Raw genomic sequence first — 20,186 nt, 5'->3', positions numbered from 1 at the left:
GGGAGCCCTGTTCCCGTGTTGCCACCCTCCAGACCTCTCGTGGAGGAGAGGCACACGAAGAAGGGCCTCAGATAATGATTGCAGGGACCTGATCGCTTTGTATGAGGAGAGGCGGTCCTTCAGGTATTGCAGTCCTGAGCCTTTTAAGGTCTAAAACAGCACTTTGAATTTGGCCCAGTAACTAATTGGTAGCCAGTGCAATCAGACCAGGATTGGTGTAAGATGCTCTAATAACTGTCTTGCCCTGGTGACCTGGCCACCAAATTTTGCACTAGCTTCAAGTTTCCTAAGTGTCTTAACTCATTAAGATTTCCTTGTTGTCTGTGGCAAGTAGCACCACCTCGACAAAGGCTTCTAAGCTCGTCTTCTTGGCACCCTACATTTGCAGAGGCAGGGAGGTAAAATGTGTGTGAGCACATTTGCACAAAGCGTTTTGAGATGAATTGTAGTCCAAAACCTCTGGTTGGCACCAGGTTGTCTGCTTTTACCTCCCTTATATTGAGGAAGACTGTACAGTGATTGATACTTCTCTACCACCTGAAAGGCGAAGAAAGCAAGGTCCTTTGGACCAAGTGGGTACAGTGCCAATAGTAGCACCCATGCAGCATTTTCCTTCATTATTTCTACCCTGTCCCCAGGCAAAAAGGCTGTTATGGATACCAGTCCATTTATGTCGGAGGCCAATGCAGAGAGAATCGTGAGGACCCTCTGCAAGGTTCGAGGAGCAGCGCTGAAGCTGGGGCAGATGCTGAGCATCCAAGGTAAGAATGAACAGCATGTTGGTGCTCCTTGAATCCTCCCTCTTCGATTTCTCACCTCTCGGGTGAATTTTTGACTCTCCCGACCATTTTTTCCTTTTGGAAGTTTCCTGACTCTTTTCCAGATTTTGTTCAGTTTTGTGGGTATTTCAGAGCCAGGAAGCAGAAGAGGCAGTAATACAGTTTCTGTTTAAGTGCCCTTTTTTTTGGAATTTTGTACAGAGGGAAAGTGCCTTTTGAAGTAACTGCTCAAGTTGATATCTTGTAAAATAACCATAGGAGATATTTGCCATAATGTCCTCAGCAGCCTTGGGGCAATATGGAACCAGTTAGTACCCAACAGAGTACCCATTAAGGCTGGAAATGCCCCCCAGGATTCCATGCTATATATTGCAAATGTAGACATTGTGGCTTTAAAAACGTGCTAGCTTTTAATTATTTAATTTTAATAATTAGAAGAAGTTAGGAGGGTGTTTAAAGTTGGAAAAGAAATAGCAGTGATGGAAGAATGAGAATTGTAATTGTTTAATTATTTATAAATACCACGAAAGCTGCATAAAGGATTTGGAGAATAAGAATCGGGAAGGGAGGGGCGGGGAGGTCAATGATAAGATGTTAACAAGAATGTGTTATTATCACTATTTTTTATTTCCTTTTTGCTATTTTTTAAAATATTCTTTCAATTTTTCCATTGTCTTTTTATCTTTTTTCTATTCTTTTTTCTTTATGTATTCTTTAAAAAATCAATAAACATATTATTTTTAAAAACCAAACGTGCTAGCTTTCTCCCCCTGTCCGTTTTGTTTAACATGCGCCATGTGAAGGATTCTGAAGAGCTTGAAAGCTTGCTCACTATTTTGTGACATGTTGCTTGCTCCCCTAAAAGGTATTGCTGCATTTAAACCCCCTCTCCCAAGGAACTGTGCAGTCTATCTTAAGTGTTAACAACCACCAACATTGTTGCTGGTAAAAATGGCCACCTTTCTAATTTGTTAACATACCTTTTGCAATTGTAGCATTTATTTACCTCCAAGGTTTTTGAGTTGTGTTTTTAAGAACGTCTTATTCTCTACCCTTTATCCCTTTCACCTTCCACCAGGTGAGAACCACCAGTACACATACCGTATAAATGCTGTTGCATCAAAAAGCCCAAATCCCACATACTGTTCTTGTTTCTATCTTCCCTGTAATCTTTATTTGTAGTTGCATATTATGAAGTGTATATTGCGTTAAAACTGCTGATAAATCAATGCCATGGTATTCATTTTGGGCAAAAGTGAGAAGGAGCTGTGCCCTTTAAAGTAAACTCTCAGGGCCTAGAGTCCGTTTCATCAGATGTTAGCCACAAAAGCTTCTACAGTCAAACCTCAGTTCACGAATGGCTCCATTTTCGAACGTTTTATCTCCTGAACGCCAAAAACCTGGAAGTAAATGCTCCAGTTTTTAATCATTTTTTGGAACTCGAACGTCCGACATTGCAAGAAGCTCTTGCAACCAATTGGAAGATGTGCTTCAGTAGTCGAACGTTTTGGAAGTCAAACGGTACGGATTACGTTCAACAACCGAGGTTTGACTGTACTTTAAAGTGACACAAGCCTCTAAGTCTGTTGCAGCAAACAACCACCATAAACATAGCTCCCTTCTGGACTTGAAGATTTCTCAAGCATGTGTTCATTATTTTTGGCTGATGTTTAGAATTCTCCCAACTCAGGCTAGCAGCCTGACAAATCCAGATGCCAGAAGTGTAGCTGAACATTGTGTTGTGACCAAGAGAAAATGAAATATTGGTATTAGCAGAAGAGAGTGTTTGTGTTTGTGTGTAGATGATCCAGATGTGACGTGGCTACCACCAAAGTTACTACAATGGCGGGATCTGAAGTAACTACTAGAGCAGGCGTGCCAATGTGGCTTCTCTCTCTCTCTCTCTCTCTCTCTCTCTCTCTCTCTCTCTCTCTCTCTCTCTCTCTCTCTCTCTCTCTCTGTGTGTGTGTGTGTGTGTGTGTGTGTGTGGTATTTTAACTAAGTTTCTTCCCACTAATAGCATAGCATTGCCAAACCCACTGGAGGCTTTTAAAGAAATAAACACAACCGAAGGCTAAGGCAACGCTCACAAACCTAGTAGACAGACTCATTCTGTCCCTCCTTTAAACTTCACCAGCCTTCTGAGAAAGATGCAGTTCTGTATTTCTGAAAAGGACCAGGAAAATGAGCTTTCCCCAGCAAGAGCCCTTTGCTTCCGTTAAAAACAATAGGTTGATGCAACTTGCAGGCTGCCATCTGCTTGCAGTTGCTTCACCCCGTAAAACTTTACCATGAACCCTTTCTGTGGTCAGTGTCTTGCCCAACCTTAACTGCAAGGGAGGAATGGACTGTCACTGCTTAATTGCAAGGGTGTCTTTTAATGCCTACTCTAAACCATAAGCCACAAAGAGGAAAATCTGTAGCTCAGCAGTAGAGGACATGCTTTGAGTGTGGAAGGTCCCAGGTTCAGTCCCTGGATTGCATCTGGGAATGTCAGCTTTCAGGCAAGTGTTGACAGCATTCATCTAGATGGGCCTAATGGTCTGACTCTGCATATACTTTGCTTCCTGTGTTTTTGTCCATGAGCATGCTTTGTTAAAAAATAATCCAGTTGGTTACTTCAGCACCAGCTGGCAAATCGTTCTTTCCAGAGTTCTTTGAAGGCCTAATAAACTTGCCACATAAATAGCAAGTGAAGGCGGTTCATCGGCATGTTAGTGAGCAAAGCAGATAAGTGTTGGAATAGACATGCAAGTCACAGCTGATGCAAGTGTTTATTCTCTGTTTATCTGAGGTGGTGAAAGTAGAGCAGCCTGTTGAGAATTGAAATGTTCTCCTGCCAACCCCAGCCCTTCCTGCTATGTCTCAGAAGGAACGGGGGTAGAATAGATGAGGTTTCAGCACACAACACTCCCATGGAGGATTCCACACTTGTTTTCTTCGCTTGTGGAAGCCTTAGGATGAGGGATATCGCCAGGATCTCATGGGCGTTCTTCCATCGCGCCCAAATTCTGTACCCCTTCTTGAGCAAAGCTCTTTTGAACCTTCTAAACTGCAAAAATGAGCTTGAAGGTTTGTGGGCAATGCCTGTACGTAGGTCAGGGGATCTGACCCTTTGCCATGCGTGAAGGAATTAGGTGGGTGGGAATGGATCACTCCTTACTGGCAGGTCCCTGTTTTTGTATAAGAGCTCCCTTCAAAAATAAATAGTGATACGATGCCACCAAAATGCTGGGGCCGCACTGTAGTGTGCCCAGCTGCTTCGAGGGTTTCTTGGTCCTGCTGCCAAGGACCCACTCCCCCTTCTGTTCTGCTGCAGGGGAAAATAAACAAGATGGGAATTTACTTTCCCAAAGCTTTAGAGGCACACAATTTTGTTTGTGTGTGAGGGAAAATTTGGAACACAACAGGTTGCTTAGCATCTCTGCAGTATCACACAGGTAGATTCCAATGAGAAAATTTAGAGGTTTGCTTTTAAAAAACAACTAATGAAACGAAATAACAAAATATAAATAAGTTTATTTGGGGAAGAGTGAAGGCAATGATTTTTCTCTTGCGCACACTCACAAATTCCCTAAAGATAATTGCCTTTTTTTATATGATGTTCTTTTTGTTTATTTGTTCTTTAAGTATTTGAAACCCAAATAACTAAATAAATTAATTCCCTGAAGTCAATTTAACTTGGCTAGCTGCATGTTATGTGCTGGAACAGAACACTGGGTTTCAGAGCATATGCAGAGTTCCTTGTATCGGGGGGGGGGGAGTCTTCGGGCTTCTCACTGGATATTTCACGGAATACAAAAACTGAGGGTAAAACCTCACATGTTTATAGGAATTTATGAACAATAAAGCTGGCTCCTTTGTGCAAGATGGAATGTTGTCTGACCCAGCACAAAATCCCCTCTCATCTATATGTCAATGCTCAATCCAAAATGTACTTAAGGCTACATCTACTTTTTTATTGAAACTGTACTGGCATATCAAAGGAACTAGCTATCATGTTTAACTATGGCGCTGATTGCCTGACTAGGCTTGTGTTTTCCTCTTGTCAGATGATGCCTTCATCAACCCTCATCTGCAGAAGATTTTTGAACGTGTCCGTCAGAGCGCAGACTTCATGCCGTTGAAGCAAATGATGGTGAGGATTTGGCTTGGCTGTATGACAGGAGGGAGCCTCGGGGATCAAAGTGGACGAAAGAAGTAGACCTGTGTTGAAAGAGAAAGCAGGCACCTTCCTCTGTTTACAGGTTCTGGGCCATTGCTGAGCAGGCTGCAAGAACAAAGCGTTAAATAGCCTTACTGCACCTTATTTCCTTGCTTACACCATTTTTAAAAAAAATCATGGTGGAATTCATCATTTAGCTCTCTAATTTGTATACATTAGTGGCTGCTTGGATTTTTATTCCTGGCCATTTATATGCCCTTAGTGCTTTTTTTGCAGTTGTCCGTATGTTATAGCTGGATTTCAAAGTCCCTAGTCTAAGCAACAAGTGGCAGTGTCTACCTGGGAAGGGAAAACTCCAATTTGTGTTTTTTATTCACCGCTAGAAAACTTTGAACAATGACCTTGGTCCCAACTGGCGTGATAAGTTGGAGTTCTTTGAAGAGCGACCTTTCGCCGCAGCTTCGATTGGACAGGTTCACCTGGGGCGCTTGAAGAGCGGGAAAGAAGTTGCCATGAAAATCCAGGTGGGCCTAGTAGTCTTCAGTGTTTTCAGACTTGGGGCCCGCCAGTAGCTCTGAATATGCACTTTGAATCCCACGCCTTGGATGTTTTACAATATATTAGTTTCATAGAATTGTAGAGTTGAAGGGATCCCGAGGTTCATCTCATCACCTTTGGCCCCTGTGTGAAGCCTATGCGGCCATAGGGTAGTTCTGTCACTGTGCCCCTAACACTTCTGTCTGGGATCAACAGACGTTCTCAGATGGAGGACAGGCTCCTTCAAATCCTGAACCTGATTCTTGGGTTGTGACAAAGTATATGGTATGAATGGTTCACACGTTATAGTTCCCTTTTTTGCTGATCAAACTGTGTGTCTGAACCATTTGTACTATAAACTTGCGCAATTTGGGGGATGATGTGCCAAGAGCATTTCCCTTTGCTGGAAATCCTGATTTTGGCAATTGCCATAGTTCTCTCCCTTGGGAGTTTTCATGATCCCCACGAATTCCTCTGACAGTAGAAAAGTCCTGTAGATGGGAAACCTCTGGCCCCTCAGATGTTGGGCTCCAACTCCCATCATGGACAAGGATGATGGCGTTGTAGTCTAACAACACCTGGAGGGACCACCTGCTCTAGATAGTTCTAAGGTTTTCCTAGGTGGCATTTCTTGGGCTGTTGTCTCTCTCCCCCGCCCCCATTTTTAAGCCCAGTGTAGGTTAAAAGTGACGGAAAGTCCCTGTTCTTGCGGCTGTTCATGTCAGTCTCCTACCCAGAGCACAGGTGCTAAGCTGTGAAAATTGGCTCCCTTGGCTCTTTTTTAGAAAGGAGGTGGAGAGGATGGAATTTTAGACTCCGCAGGCTATGCTTTGCGGTAGCATTTGAGAAGTGTGTTGTCAGTTTTGGACAGTCTAAATTAACTTGGAGAGAAGGAACTGTAGCTCATTATGCCTCCCCTTAATTAATTCAAAAACCTGCCTGTGTTTCTTAGGCAAAGTAAACTGCATTACCATAGAACTCTCTTGATTGCGATTGGACTGTATCTTTTCTGAAGGATTTTTGCAAATGATGGGGAAACAAACTGTCCTAAGTTCAACCCTGGGAAATTTCCCTGTTTGGCAGGCAACTCTTCAGGTTCTCAGACAGTCAAAAACCAAGGGGCAGAGCTGCTAGCCTCTAGGCTGGATCAGGCTCAGGCTCCAATACTTTGGCCACCTCACGAGAAGAGAAGACTCCCTGGAAAATACCCTGATGTTGGGAAAGATTGAGGGCACAAGGAGAAGGGGACGACAGAGGATGAGATGGTTGGACAGTGTTCTCGAAGCTACCAACATGAGTTTGACCAAACTGCGGGAGGCAGTGGAAGACAGGAGTGCCTGGCGTGCTCTGGTCCATGGGGTCACGGAGAGTCAGACACGACTAAATGACTAAACAACAACAGGCTGGATCAGGCTTGTTTGTAGAACCTTCTAGGATCATAGAATTGTGGAGTTGGAAAGGAGCCTGCAGGTCATCTTGTCCCACCCTGTGTACTCTGCCCCACTCTTTCCTCCTCCTCCCCATCTCAGCTCGCCCTCCTTTCTCCTCAGCAAAAGAGGCCTGCAGAGTAGCAGCAACTAGAGTGGTGTCTTTTCCTTCAGAAAGATTCTCTCACTGCCACAGTCCATAGTTGAACCTCCAGGCTTGTCCATGAACCTACCTACCTGTGCATACCTGCCAAGTTCCTCTCTGAAAAATAAGGGACCCGACCGAAATTAGCATACCGGAAGTAGCGCGGCGGCCATTTTGGAACTGTGCAGAGCATGCTCAGAAGTGACTTTTGATGCTGCTGTGCCCAGTTCCAAAATGGCTGCCGCACCAGAAGTCGCACTGCAGCCATTTTGGAACTGGGCAGAGCAGCATCAAAAGTCGCTTCTGAGCATGCCCCGCCCAGTTCCAAAATGGCCGTCGCGCCAGAATAAACCGGGAAAAACAAAAAAATCGTTTTTTCAGCTGGGGACAGCTGGAAAAACAGGGGTTTCCCGGGGAAAACGGGAGACTTGGCAGCAATGTACCTGTGACTGTTGTGGCCAGGTTTATGCTTTCCCAAAACACAAAGCAAGAGAACATCAGTGTGGCTGGGGAACAGGAGTGGGAGGAGGCATGAGAGTGTGTGTGAGTTGATCCTGATGGAAAGCATGTGGGTGAGGGGAGAGAATAGATGGATGGATGAATGAATGGGGTGTCTACTTGTGGGTGGATGGGAGGAACGAGGGATGTGGGGCTTGTGCGTGAGAAAGAATGAAAAGTGAGAAAGTGGCAAGCAGAGAGAAAAGGGGTGGCTCTACTTACTCTTAGGTCAGCAATACTGAGCTAGCTGGATCAGACACAGGATCAGCCAGCTTCCCGTGACCTCTTTTCACCCTTGCATTTCAGCCCCTTTATTTAGGGATTTTATTTTTGCTATGACTGAAGCCTTGGCCCTCTGTTTTAGTTCAGGAAAGTGTAATGATGATGATGATGATGATAATAAATAAATAAATTATTATTTATTTATACCCCGCCCATCTGGCTGGGTTTCCCCAGCCACTCTGGGTGGCTTCCAGCAAAATATTAAAATACAGGTGTTTGAACTGGAGGAGGTGCTCAGCATTTCCATTTCTCTCTCTCTCTTGTGCAGTATCCTGGAATAGCCCAGAGCATCAATAGTGATGTCAGCAACCTGATGACTGTCCTGAGCATGAGCAATGTTCTCCCAGAAGGTAACTTTGGGAAGGGGACTGTTGTGCAGCTCTTCTGTGTGTGTCTGCTGAGCACTACTCTCAGTTGTCTGCTGTCAGTGTTAAAACGGTTGGAAGCTTCACCTGCCGCCTCTTACAAGCAGTGCAGTTGCTGAGATGAGACCTGGAATGACGCTGGGGTATTGCCAGGTGCTTAAAAGACCAGGAGCCACAGGCCCATGACTTGCTTCTGGGCATATGAAGATGGGTTGTGCCCCAGGTTTCACTTTGTAGAGGGCCCAGCTGAGCAAAGTGTAAAAGAAAAAGAGGTTTTTTTGGGGGGTGGGTGGGTGGAGGGAAAGGCAGGATATCCAGAGCTTGGGCCCCCTGGGCTACCACCTCTGCCCCACATGTTCTGGGGCACAACCTCTCACTATTGCACAACGGGTTATTAGCATGAAATGTGGGGTGAGTTTTTAGCCTATGTTTACCGGATGCAAATCCATTCTGCTTTGCTCATCTGGAAGAAAAGTCCAATCATGGGCAAACCCATAGGAGAGCCCAGGAATGAAGAGAGAGTAGCAAGATTGCTGTGTAACGTAACTCATCCCTCCCTCCCTTTTTGGCAGTCTGTGGACTGGCTGCCAGATGGGAGCAGAGCTCAGGCAGACGGAACCACTTTGTCCTTTGATCTTGCTTTGCCTGGCTGTGGGAATGCTGGACAGAGATCCACAACCTTAATTGTAATCCCCCCTTGATAACTCTCATTAATCTTTGCATCAAAGAAGCCGTAGGAGGCTATAAGTCCGCTAATGCTTTGTATCTCCACCTTTTCCATTTATGGAGCATGGGTGGCTGCAGTAGTTGCCCCTCTGGATGCCAATACAGGCCTAAATGGATTTTGTATGTGTGGGGGGATGCTATTCCTGAAGTCCAGGATGCATTAATTTTAGGAGAACTGTTCATGCTTTGCAGAGAGGTGCAGTTGCTACAGTTAACTAAGGACAATTGTATATGGCTGAAAGTAACCCGCAAAGCGCTGTCTTCCAGGCTGAGCTCTTTGCTCAGTTCTGCCACCTAATGTCCTGCTCTTGATTTTCACTGGGGAGTTGAGGAACTTTTTCAGTCCGGGGGCCACATTCCTTTCTGGGCAGCCTCCTGAGGGCCATATGCCCGTGGTGGGTGGGGCAAAGAAGAAATGGCAGGTTTTACCTTATGTACACTAGGCTAGTTTCTACATACACTTGCGTGGCCCTCTCTGTTCACCATCCAGATAAGCAAGAGGCATTATCAGGGTTCATGGACACATGCCAGCCAGGGCAAAATATCTGAGGTGCAAACAGGGCCAGTGAGGGGCTTGGCCTGGGAGTGTTGCAAGGGCCAGGCAGAGAGAAGTGGAGGGCCGCATTCGGCTCCAAGGTCTGAGGTCCCCCACCCCTGATTCTGTCATTGTTTCTATTTCAATCCTAACCTGCTTCTTTCTCCTGCCGTTTTGCCTCCAGGTCTCTTCCCTGAGCATCTGATCGAAGTGCTGAGCAGAGAGCTGGCCCTGGAATGCGATTACAAGAGAGAAGCTGCCTGTGCTAAGAAATTCAGGTGTGTTTTATGGGGATCTGCCCCTGCCAGATGCTGCAATGAGGGATTCTGGTTTTACCCCAAACACCTGGGCTTGTGCATGCTGTCCGGCCAGGGGGAAAGAGGCTCAGAGAAGAGTATAGAGTAGCAAGTGGCTGCTTTTTGACAAAATGGCATTACCTCTGCTGAGCCCAGATGTTGCAGAAACCCCAGGCCCCTGCAGGGATTGGGCAGCTCTTAGTGTTTTGTCTGTTGCCCCTCAGGGAGCTGCTCAAGGACCACCCCTTCTTCTATGTTCCTGCCGTGGTGGATGAGCTGTGCAGCCCACATGTCCTGACAACAGAGCTGGTGTCTGGGTTCCCGTTGGATCAAGCCCAAGAACTCAGCCAGGAGATAAGGAACGAGGTATGGTCGCCTGGCCCCTTTTCAGGTGGGAGGTGGAGGAAGGAGATCGGTAGAGCCAGAGGACACGGGTCTCTTCCTCAGGCCATTTTGTGAGAGGCGCCCTTTGAATGGACAGGTTGGGGCCATGGCCTAAGTATTGTGTGCGGAAATCGATCACTTGGGAATGGTGGGCATCCTAGAAAATGTTTTGCTGCTGGTTGTGTTGTGCAAATCTCAGCATTGGGGCCACCTGCGCTGGGGACCCCAAAGCCACTGTCTTTGCTAACCTGCAAACCATCGTTAGACAGACAGTGTGACCTTGTGTGTAGGATGACCAGCTTGGCAAAAGAGATCAACTCATCCTGGAACGAGCAATCAGAAACACGTCCCCCTCTTGTTGCATAAGCACCCAAATATAGGCTTCTCAGTTGGGCCAATCCTAGCAGCTGAAGCCTGGTAGAAAAGTACTGGGTAAACAAGAGGTCGGACGAGAGGTGAAGCATGGACAAAAGGGCATCGGAGCCAAATATAGCAAGGGGCTAGAAAGTCAACGGGAGGACAAGCAAGTCTGACTACAGCCAGATTGGCAGGTGGACTTGGCCTGGTATTCTGAAGTGCCCCATAGGAGGCCATTAAACACCCTTAACAGCTGTCAGCAAGTCACTGAGCGGGAGTATAAAGTTTAGTCTCTAGACAACAAAACTCCTGGGTACATGATGTATGTAGGTCTAGGTTTTGTCACTCTGACGTGTTGCTGCTCTGTCCTTTTTCCCCTCCTGCATTTTTCTGGGCACTGCAATGTTTCTTATGGCGGATGCTAGACTTTTCGTCTGATCCAGCAGTCCTCTTTCTGTGTCGGCAGAAGCTGGTCTCGGCTCCGACAAGTGTGCTTGTATGGCGTCCGTGTTTTCAAGCACATGTTGCCAAGTTTGCCCTTTGCCTTCCCATCTGAGGTGCACACTTAAATCCTGACCCTTTCATTGCTAAACTAATGGTGCAACTGGTGCTCTGGTGCTCTCTTCTTCCTCAGCCCTTCTCTTCTGTAAATGGCATCTCGTCTCTGGGCCACTAACTTGGCCACGATGCTGGCTCAATAACTCCAGCCTTTCTGGAAGCTAGAGGGCAGTTAAGTGACCTGTTGCTGGTCCTTATAGTTGGGCGAGCAACGTAGTTTCACCCCCTGACTATATCACGTTACATGAAAGGGGCCACACTTCTTCTCGAGCTTTGTCCAAAGCAGTCACTCTTTGGCATCTCTCGCTCTTTCCTCCTGCCTCCCTCCCCAGGGAGATGTGTAATCCACCTAATCCCAGGAGTCTTTGTAGCATCCTCTGCCAGACAGACATTCATGATAGCTGTGACTTAGTTTCAGTAGGGGAGACCGGGGCACATTTTCCAGAGGGGCATGTTTTCCAACTCGCTTTAGTTTTGAAATGAGCCGCTAGATGACGCCAAGGGGCGAACTGGCTGAAGTAGCATCACAGCACACATCATCTACGGACGTTTTAGTTTAGTAGCTGCTGTCTTATCGTCTTATCGTTGGAAGAGCTGTTTTCTTCATTTTTCCAACTTTCAGGTCTTTATTGAAACTTAAAATAAACATACCAGTACCGTGTTTCTCATATTATAAGACATGTCTTATATTTATTTTTTCCACACAAAAAACACACACTATGGCTTATTTTCAAGGGATGTCTTATTTTTTTCCTCCTCCTCCTCCTGCCGCGGCCGGCATTGCTGCTGCGCCTATCACTATGTCTTATTTTCGGGGTATGGCTTATATTCCTTGAATGCTTAAAAATCCTGCTATGGCTTATTTTATGGGTATGTCTTAAAATATGAGAAACAGGGTATTAAACTTACAGTTTTGACATTGCATGTACTAAAAAGGGGTTGGTTTCTTCACGTAACTATGCGTTTGTTTTGCAAATAACTTACACCGCTACTCGTCGAGGTAGTGTCAAAGTTCCAATATGGTGACGGGGCAGGTTTTCCAACAGCATACAGAGCACGTATTCCAACACGTGTCTCATTGGAAAATGGGTGCATGAAGAGTGCACCAAAGGGGATGTTACGTTTTTTGTTTGCGTTCACTGTGATTCAGACAATGACGACTTTTGTTTAAAAAACAAAATCTGTCTTTGTTAAATTGTTAAGTGACATGTTTTGTAAAATCATTAAGTGGCATTTGTTTCCTATGTCCAATTACTTTCTCGATTACTTTCTCTATTAGTCTATTATTATCTTACCTACTATTATTATGCCTTTTTAGTTTACAATAAAAATGCATATTAAGTAACAAGCAAGATTTATTACCTATGTTTTACCATTTAAAGTATAGTTGGAAAATTTGCCCCTGCACATTTTTAGTAGGCTGGAAAACTTGCCCCGCATATGGGGCACATTTTCCCATTTGACATGATCAGCCTTAACCATTTGCTGTCAAAAACTATATTTACTTTTTTGAAAAATAATTGTGCTAGTTTGTAGATAAAGGTATAGGAAATATAATGATATCCTGTTTATCTCAAAATAGATAAGATTTTTAAAAATACCAAAAATTAAATTATAAAAAGTTGGAAAACATGCCCCGTTCTCCCCTATATTCTGCTTATCTACCTAATCTGATGCAAGTGGGAGCTTTTCTAATTAATTTTCTTTCCTTTGTTGCAATTTTTGCAGATCTGCCACAACATACTCATTTTGTGCCTGCGAGAGTTGTTTGAGTTCAGATACATGCAGACGGATCCAAACTGGTCCAACTTCTTCTATGACCCAGAATTGCATAAGGTAAATGGCTCTAGCTGGACTTGGCACTAGCTGCTTATGCAGCACTTGCATCCTTTTTTTGCAATGGCTTCTTGACTAATATGCTCCTTTAGGTGGAGGTGGTTCGATTAGCTTGGCAACAGGGCAAGTGGGTTTGAGGGTAGCGCCTGGAACCTGGAGTTTGCAGGTTTTAGGTGGAAAAGGGAGCGTATTTCACGGAAACAATACAGCAAGAATGTAATGGGAGGGATAGTAAGACTGCTGGCAATCAAATAGAATTCCACTGATGATGTCTTTGAAGGAAAAGGTAAGAAATTCTGCCAGATGCCTAGAGCAGGAATGTGGGAAGCTGTTTTCCTTTTGAAGGGCCATTGACCCACTGGAAAAACCAGTTGGAGGTACAGCATTGCAGGACTGTATAGCTCAGGCATAGGCAAACTCTGAGCTCCAGATGTTTTGGGACTACAGCTCCCATCATCCCTAGCTAACAGGACCAGTGGTCTGGGATGATGGGAATTGTAGTCTCAAAACATCTGGAGAGCAGAGTTTGCCTATGGCTGGTATAGCTCTTCCTCTGTGCCCACCCCACCTACCTCTCTCACGTACCAGAGAGCAGGACTTGGGCTCCCAGGGTCTAGAGGGCCAGAAATTAAGCAGAGCATCACAGGTTCCTTACCCCCCAAGCTCTAGAGAGATTTACCATTAAACTTTCAGCATCTAGAAGACCCTTTCCATATCAACTTGTTCTGCTAAGGAAATGTGGTATGAGCATTGCAGAGGATTCTGCATCTTAATCTAGGCCCTGTCCATGTGTGCTTGAGCATAAACCTCATGCCTTCCTATAACTGCGCATTGCAGCCACTGCATTGAAATTTGCTGTAGGGACACACTTTCCTTGGTGGCTACTGGGTCCACCCTCATGTCCGTGCTATGTGACCCTTCCAGCCAGGTGGGCCTGTCCAATGGTTCTTGTTTCTTTAGCTTTGTTAGAACTAGGAACAAAGTGCTGAAATTCTCCCAATGAAAGGAGGGTTCTTGCCAGCCATGCAGTTTTTGTAAATAAAAGCGCATGTACTAAAGCAACCAGAGAAGTGTTGCTGTTTTAGGTTTTCATCCGTTCCCAATAGCAAGTGGGAAAAGAAAGTGGCTTTACGAAGAACTCCAGCTCCTTGTAGCACCTAAAATTGTTCTGACAAACATCTGGGTGCTCTCAGTGTAATAGTTTCTGTTCTAGTGTAAAAAAACAAACCACATTTGTACATCTCATCCAGGTGGCGCTTCTGGATTTTGGAGCAACCCGGGGTTTTGATGAGGAATTCACAGACCTCTACATAGAGGTGAGGACTCCTAAAACCTTTTGTGATGGTGTCTTTGTTGTTTTGTGGGCTTGAGAAGCATGTTTGACTTGTAAGTCACTGGATTGAAAGAAAACTTTTAACTAGCTTTTTAGTTCTTACCTCAGGCAGCCCAACTTTATTTGTTGCATTCTAAAACTGGAGAACTTGGACTGCTGTCATAATTCACTTTTTCCTAATGTGGATTTTTTAAAAACGTGCAAAGCGAGTTGATGGTGTGAGGGAAAGAAAGTGCTTTTAAAGTATTAGTAATGCTTAAGACGTGTTGCTGTTTGTTTTTATTAAAATGACCAGAGTACATATTTTATTCTTCTTGTGGACAGACTCAAAATTGCTTTTTAGCAAACTGCCATAGGGAAAATATGGTCCTTTCCCAGTGAAGTAGGTATTTGTTGCTCAGGACCCAGAGATTTTCTCTTAAGTGGGACTTGTGCAGTGAAAAATGCAATATTTTCCTAGTAGTCTAAAAACAAACGACACGCTGAGAAAAGTATTCTCCTCCTTTCTGGCAGTATCTGCTCAAGGCAAACACCTGGAGTCTTGAAAGGAGTAGAACCCCCTTTTGCCTGCTGATTTTTCATGGGTTGGATTGTGTCCTGTGTTTCAATTGTGACTAGCCATGTTAAATTAGGGCATCCGTTCTCTGTATACCAACACTTCTTATTGCTTCACTGGTAACACAGGAGGGAAAATGACCATTCCTAACTCTTAATTTGGGACGCGGGTGGCGCTGTGGGTTAAACCACTGAGCCTAGGGCTTGCCGATCAGGTCGGCGGTTCGAATCCCCGTGACAGGGTGAGCTCCTGTTGCTTGGTCCCAGCTCCTGCCAACCTAGCAGTTCAAAAGCACGTGAAAGTGTAAGTAGATAAATAGGTACTGCTCCAAGCAGGAAGGTAAACGGTGTTTCTGTGCGCTGCTCTGGTTCACCAGAAATGGCTTTGTCATGCTGGCCACATGACCTGGAAGTTGTACGCTGGCTCCCTCGGCCAATAATGCGAGATGAGCGCCGCAACCCAAGAGTTGGTCACGACTGGACCTAATGGTCAGGGGTCCCTTTACCTTAACTCTTAATTTAAGCACAACCACAAGGACTCCCAATTGCCATTTAGCTTTGCAATGTGGAATGTTTTCCATTAACTCTGTTTTATTTTGGGAGGACGATTTGAACTTTAGAAATAAGACGGCAGTGGACAGTTGCGAGGAATTCCCAATTTCTTGAAGCATGGGAACCCAAAAATAAATTATTCAGATGATTTGGCATAACATTCGGTTTGATTGATATATATATGTGTATAATTTGAAATATTGAATGTGATATAATTGGTTTTAATTGGAAAATTAATAAAAATATTTTTTTAAAAAAAAAAAAAACTCTGTTTTATTTTGTTTTCCCTTTGTTATTGCCTTCACTTAAAGCAGTTCACAAACCATTAACTTCTTCATTGACCACTAATAATGAACTGTATGTCACAGACATTACTTCTGCAAATTCATTATGCTATTTTTATGCAAATAATATGTGAAGACTTGGTCTATTCATTTGTATCATTATTCCTATGATCCTTGTTTATAAAACCCAATAAAAAGTTACATTAAGAAAAGGGCATGCATTCCTTTCATACTAGTTTCACATTTCTGGTCTCAAGTGAAGACAGCTGAAGTTTGTGATCTTTCAAAACTGCTCACACTTCTTAAAGGCTTGGCAGAATTCTTTTTTGCGGGATGAAAACAATGTAGCCTTCCTAGCATTGATCTTGTGTCTGAGTAAAGGATTTTCCTTGCTATTGAAGCGCTTAATAGGATTGGCTCCCACCTACACATTCTGGCTTTTGAATTTTTCTTCTTCTTCCCATACAGTTAATCAAAGCAGCTGCTGACGGGGACGGAGAGAAGGTGCTGAAGAAATCAATAGAAATGAAATTCCTAACTGGCTATGAAAACAAGGTACATAGTAGCACCAAACAACCCACTCTTTGTTTAGCTACCGGTGCGACTTAAGTCCCCTTTAGAACAGTGTTTCTCAACCAGTGTGCCTCCAGATGTTTTGGGACTACAACTCCCATCATTCCTGACCACTGGTCTTGCTAGCTAGGGATGATGGGAGTTGTAGTCCCAAAACATCTGGAGGCACACTGGTTGAGAAACACTGCTTTAGAAACCTCAGCTAAATAATTACTCCCCTTTTGAAGCTACATATTTAATGTATCTATAGAACTTAAGTATCTCTTTCTAATGCCACCATGGGGGTCAACATCAGCTGCAGCTCTTAAGGGGCATATCTCATCACTCCTTTCAAATCCAGCTTAATTTGTCATGTAGTATTTCACTAATAATAATAATAATAATAATAATAATAATAATAATAATAATAATAATAATTCATTATTTGTATCCCGCCCATCCGACTGGGTTTCCCCAGCCACTCTGGGCGGTTTCCAACAAAGATTAAAATACATTAACATATCACACATTAAAAACTTCCCTAAACAGTGCTGCCTTCGGATGTTTTCTAAATGTCAGGTAGTTGTTTATCTCTTTGACATCTGATGGGAGGGCGTTCCACAGGGCGGGCGCCACTACCGAGAAGGCCCTCTGCCTGGTTCCCTGTAGCTTTTCTTCTCGCAGTGAGGGAACCACCAGAAGGCCCTCGGCGCTGGACCTCAGTGTCCGGGCAGAACGATGGGGGTGGAGACACTCCTTCCGGTATACTGGACCGAGGCCATTTAGGGCTTTAATGGTCAGCACCAACACTTTGAATTGAGCTCGGAAATGTACTGGGAGCCAATGTAGGTCTTTCAGGACCGGTGTTATATGGTCTCGGCGGCCGCTCCCAGCCACCAGTCTAGCTGCTGCATTCTAGATTAGTTGTAGTTTCCGGGTCACCTTCAAAGGTAGTCCCACGTAGAGCGCATTGCAGTAGTCCAAGCAGGAGATAACTACCGTAGATATTCTTCTAATATCTGGGGGTGTGATCAGGGCAGCTGGCTTGAGCCTGTAATGGTGAATGTCTTAAGTTCCCTGCCATGTCTCTGCGAGTGTTTAGCTTGAGATTTTGCAGGTTTGGAAGCTTGTTTCCAGCAAAGTGTAGGTAGTTGGCAAGGATGCTATAAAACACACTTCCCAGGTGTCTCATGTCCCAGGTTCAATCCCTGGCATCTCTAGGTAGGGCTGGGAATGTCCCCTGTCCAAAATGTCAGAGAGCCACTGCCAGTCATTGTAGACCATACTGAGCTAGATGGACCAGTGTTCTGATTCAGGGTGAAGCAGTTTCCTATTATTTCTAAGTAGGCTCCAAAGCGTTGCCATTCAGGTTTTATTCTGGTGGATTGCAGTGTTACAGGATTGGGGAGTTGTGGGGTATTGGAGCTGTCATGGTCACATAGAAGGATGGTGGTAGAGCTGGAAGTATTCTAATGAGGTGTCCATTTTTGGGGCAGTGGAGATGTTCCTTTGGTTTTTGAGTAGGATAATCCCAAGATTTTTAGCATTTTAAATATGCCGGTAGGAAGTAACAAAATATCCACTTTGCTGGCCTCTCAATACTCTTTGCTGCCAGCAATCATTTTATTTAAATGTAGCTTGACATTTTTTTTTATATATGATGCACCGTAATATTGTAGAATTGTGGCCTGGTGAAAACCTGAGATGGGTGCAGTCCTTCATTTTTCTCCCTGGGGAGAAAGATTCCTGTTCAGAGAGTCCCCATTTGAATTAACAATGGAAGTGAGAGGTAGTTTATTAAGGGTCAGCAGCTGGAGAAACATTCTCCTTGCTACCCTTGATCAGTCTGTGCCACCACATTAGGCTGTGAAGGAAATAGTCCTTGATCTTGTATCTCCTTCACAGTAGCTGTGTTGGGTTGTCATTTTTCTATTTGCTACCTGTGATTAGTGGCACTTGCTTCTGAATAAATATGCACAGGATTGGAAGTGTTGGGTTCTGATACTGCCTGCTTCTCATACCTGGTGTACACTGTATTAAAAAGCAACACCCATTGATGTCTTCACCACCATTTTGTAACTGGCACCACCTAGTCTGCCTGCCTCTGCTTATGAGCAGACAAATAGAACATCTATCCCTCCAGACTACAACTCCTGCAATAATTTACTCTCCGTGCTAAGTGGGCTGAGCCTAGTATAGTTATTTGTGAATGTTTATTCCAGAGCTAGAGAGATTAACTATTCCTGCTGTTCATGGGATCATTCCTCGTCTTCTTCATGACCTGTAGAGTTAGTTACACGGGAGCTGCCTTTTTTACTTTCTTTTTCGTTGGTAGAACTATTCAGAACAGCTGATCAGAACCACCCTTCTTTCCATTTTTGTTTTGCTCAGGCTATGGAAGACGCCCACTTGGCTGCTGTCCTCATCCTTGGAGAAGCTTTTGCATCCAGTGAACCTTTTGACTTCGGCAACCAAAACACCACCGAGAAGATACATGGCTTAATTCCAGTCATGCTGAAGCACAGGCTAGTCCCACCCCCCGAGGAGACCTACTCTCTTCATCGGAAAATGGGAGGCTCATTCCTCATATGCTCCAAGCTGAAGGCCCAAATTCCATGCAAGGACATGTTTCAGGAAGCCTACGGAAAATACTGGAGTAGAAAGGCCAAGAAGGAATAGTAGCACAGAACTGTTGAACGTCCCCTTGTGTTTATGGCCAATCACCAAGGTTCTAGCAAACCACAGGGCGGTGTCTTCTCTCTCATACCCCCCCCCTTGAACACCAGCAGCCTGGCTCCTGGAAGCAGAATACCCGGTTCTAAGGACAGTGTTGTTCTTTTGTTGGACTTTTATCCTCCACTTTACACTCACCTGATTCCCTGTGTAGCCTCTCTTTTTACAGGAAAATGGTTGTAGCCTAGTGTAGGGATTGTGAGGGAAGATTAGGCAGCTCTGTCCCAGGTATCTGCTCTCTTTTTCAGATTTTAATACTGATAGGTGTGTACCAATTTGTTTTTTATTGAAAACAAAACAAAGCAAGGGGTCTGTGGAAAGAGAACCAAAACAAGTTGGCATTGAAATCGTAGTTCTCCAAATGTCTGTGGTTTCTCCCCCCCCTTCCCCCCCCCAGAGGTCCTTTAATTTTTCTTCTTCTAAGGCAGGATACAAATGGTTTCATACTATGAAGTGTAGATTGCCAACACAACTCATAAGAGAATCCTATTTTTGTATGATGCTTGCTGGGAATCCATGAAGGTCTGGATTTCCTGATGGTGCAGTGTAAGATGTGTACATAGCCTATTTTATGCCTTCAGTCTCTTAAGTTTTCAAGGAAAGTGAATTGTTTCAAGGATCTGATAGAAAGTGGTGCAGTGGCGTATGTAGAATGCCCTACTTTCAAATGTGGCAGCCGTCTGATTCTCTTGAGCTGAATGTATATGCAATGTAGTTAATGGGGTTCTCTCGTTAAATGGAGAATTAAGAAAAGCCAAAGCTCTTAACTGTGGCATTTATAGAAACCTTCATGCCTGCAACTTCGTAATGCGACCTTTGATGGATGTGGGGAGATTGATACTGCTGTGTTATCAGTGGTGTTTCAAGATTTTGTTGGAAAGCATAATATACATTAAAGTAGCTGAACGCACAACTTTAAGCAATTGGAGGCAACTCGGCAAATGTATTTTGGGAGGGGTTTTTTTGTACAACAGTTAGTTGTAGCTGTACAACTTTCAACCGATTTCCAATAAAGAAGTACTTGTCCAGAAGGTGTCTTGGCTGTGGTTTACTGACCTGGTAGAAGAAGCAAGTGTATGGGTATTTTTTCACTTCTGCTTACTCTGATTCTGTTCCAGTAATGCCTCTTAATTACTTTGTTTCATAAGCACAATATACTGCTGACGATTTTAGTTTTTCACCTTTAAAGCAGGGAAGCAGTATCTGGCTGGGCAGACAATAGTAGTTATCCCATTGCTCAAAGAGATCTTCCATCTCCACCCATGGTGAAGATGATAATTAGATTGT

At 44.3% G+C, this 20,186-nt stretch overlaps 1 protein-coding gene across 3 annotated transcripts in view; it reads left to right on the top strand.

Moving 5' to 3' along the window:
• The window catches only part of COQ8A (coenzyme Q8A), a 57,517-nt gene extending 37,587 nt beyond the window's left edge, over nucleotides 1-19,930 (top strand). For all 3 annotated transcript variants that reach the window (XM_035111470.3, XM_088666628.1, XM_035111471.3), the window contains exons 6-15: nucleotides 639-761; nucleotides 4,832-4,917; nucleotides 5,328-5,468; nucleotides 8,102-8,183; nucleotides 9,644-9,737; nucleotides 9,980-10,121; nucleotides 12,783-12,890; nucleotides 14,141-14,206; nucleotides 16,083-16,169; nucleotides 18,558-19,930. In XM_035111470.3, the coding sequence (XP_034967361.1) occupies nucleotides 639-761; nucleotides 4,832-4,917; nucleotides 5,328-5,468; nucleotides 8,102-8,183; nucleotides 9,644-9,737; nucleotides 9,980-10,121; nucleotides 12,783-12,890; nucleotides 14,141-14,206; nucleotides 16,083-16,169; nucleotides 18,558-18,845 (1,217 nt within the window). In that variant the 3' untranslated portion in view covers nucleotides 18,846-19,930. The remainder of the gene's footprint in view (nucleotides 1-638; nucleotides 762-4,831; nucleotides 4,918-5,327; nucleotides 5,469-8,101; nucleotides 8,184-9,643; nucleotides 9,738-9,979; nucleotides 10,122-12,782; nucleotides 12,891-14,140; nucleotides 14,207-16,082; nucleotides 16,170-18,557) is intronic.
• Nucleotides 19,931-20,186: the final 256 nt, after the last annotated feature.

This window comes from Zootoca vivipara, chromosome 3 (assembly GCF_965207765.1).
Source record: "Zootoca vivipara chromosome 3, rZooViv2.hap1.1, whole genome shotgun sequence".
NCBI lineage: Eukaryota > Metazoa > Chordata > Lepidosauria > Squamata > Lacertidae > Zootoca > Zootoca vivipara.
This window is presented reverse-complemented; position numbering and strand designations above follow the sequence as displayed.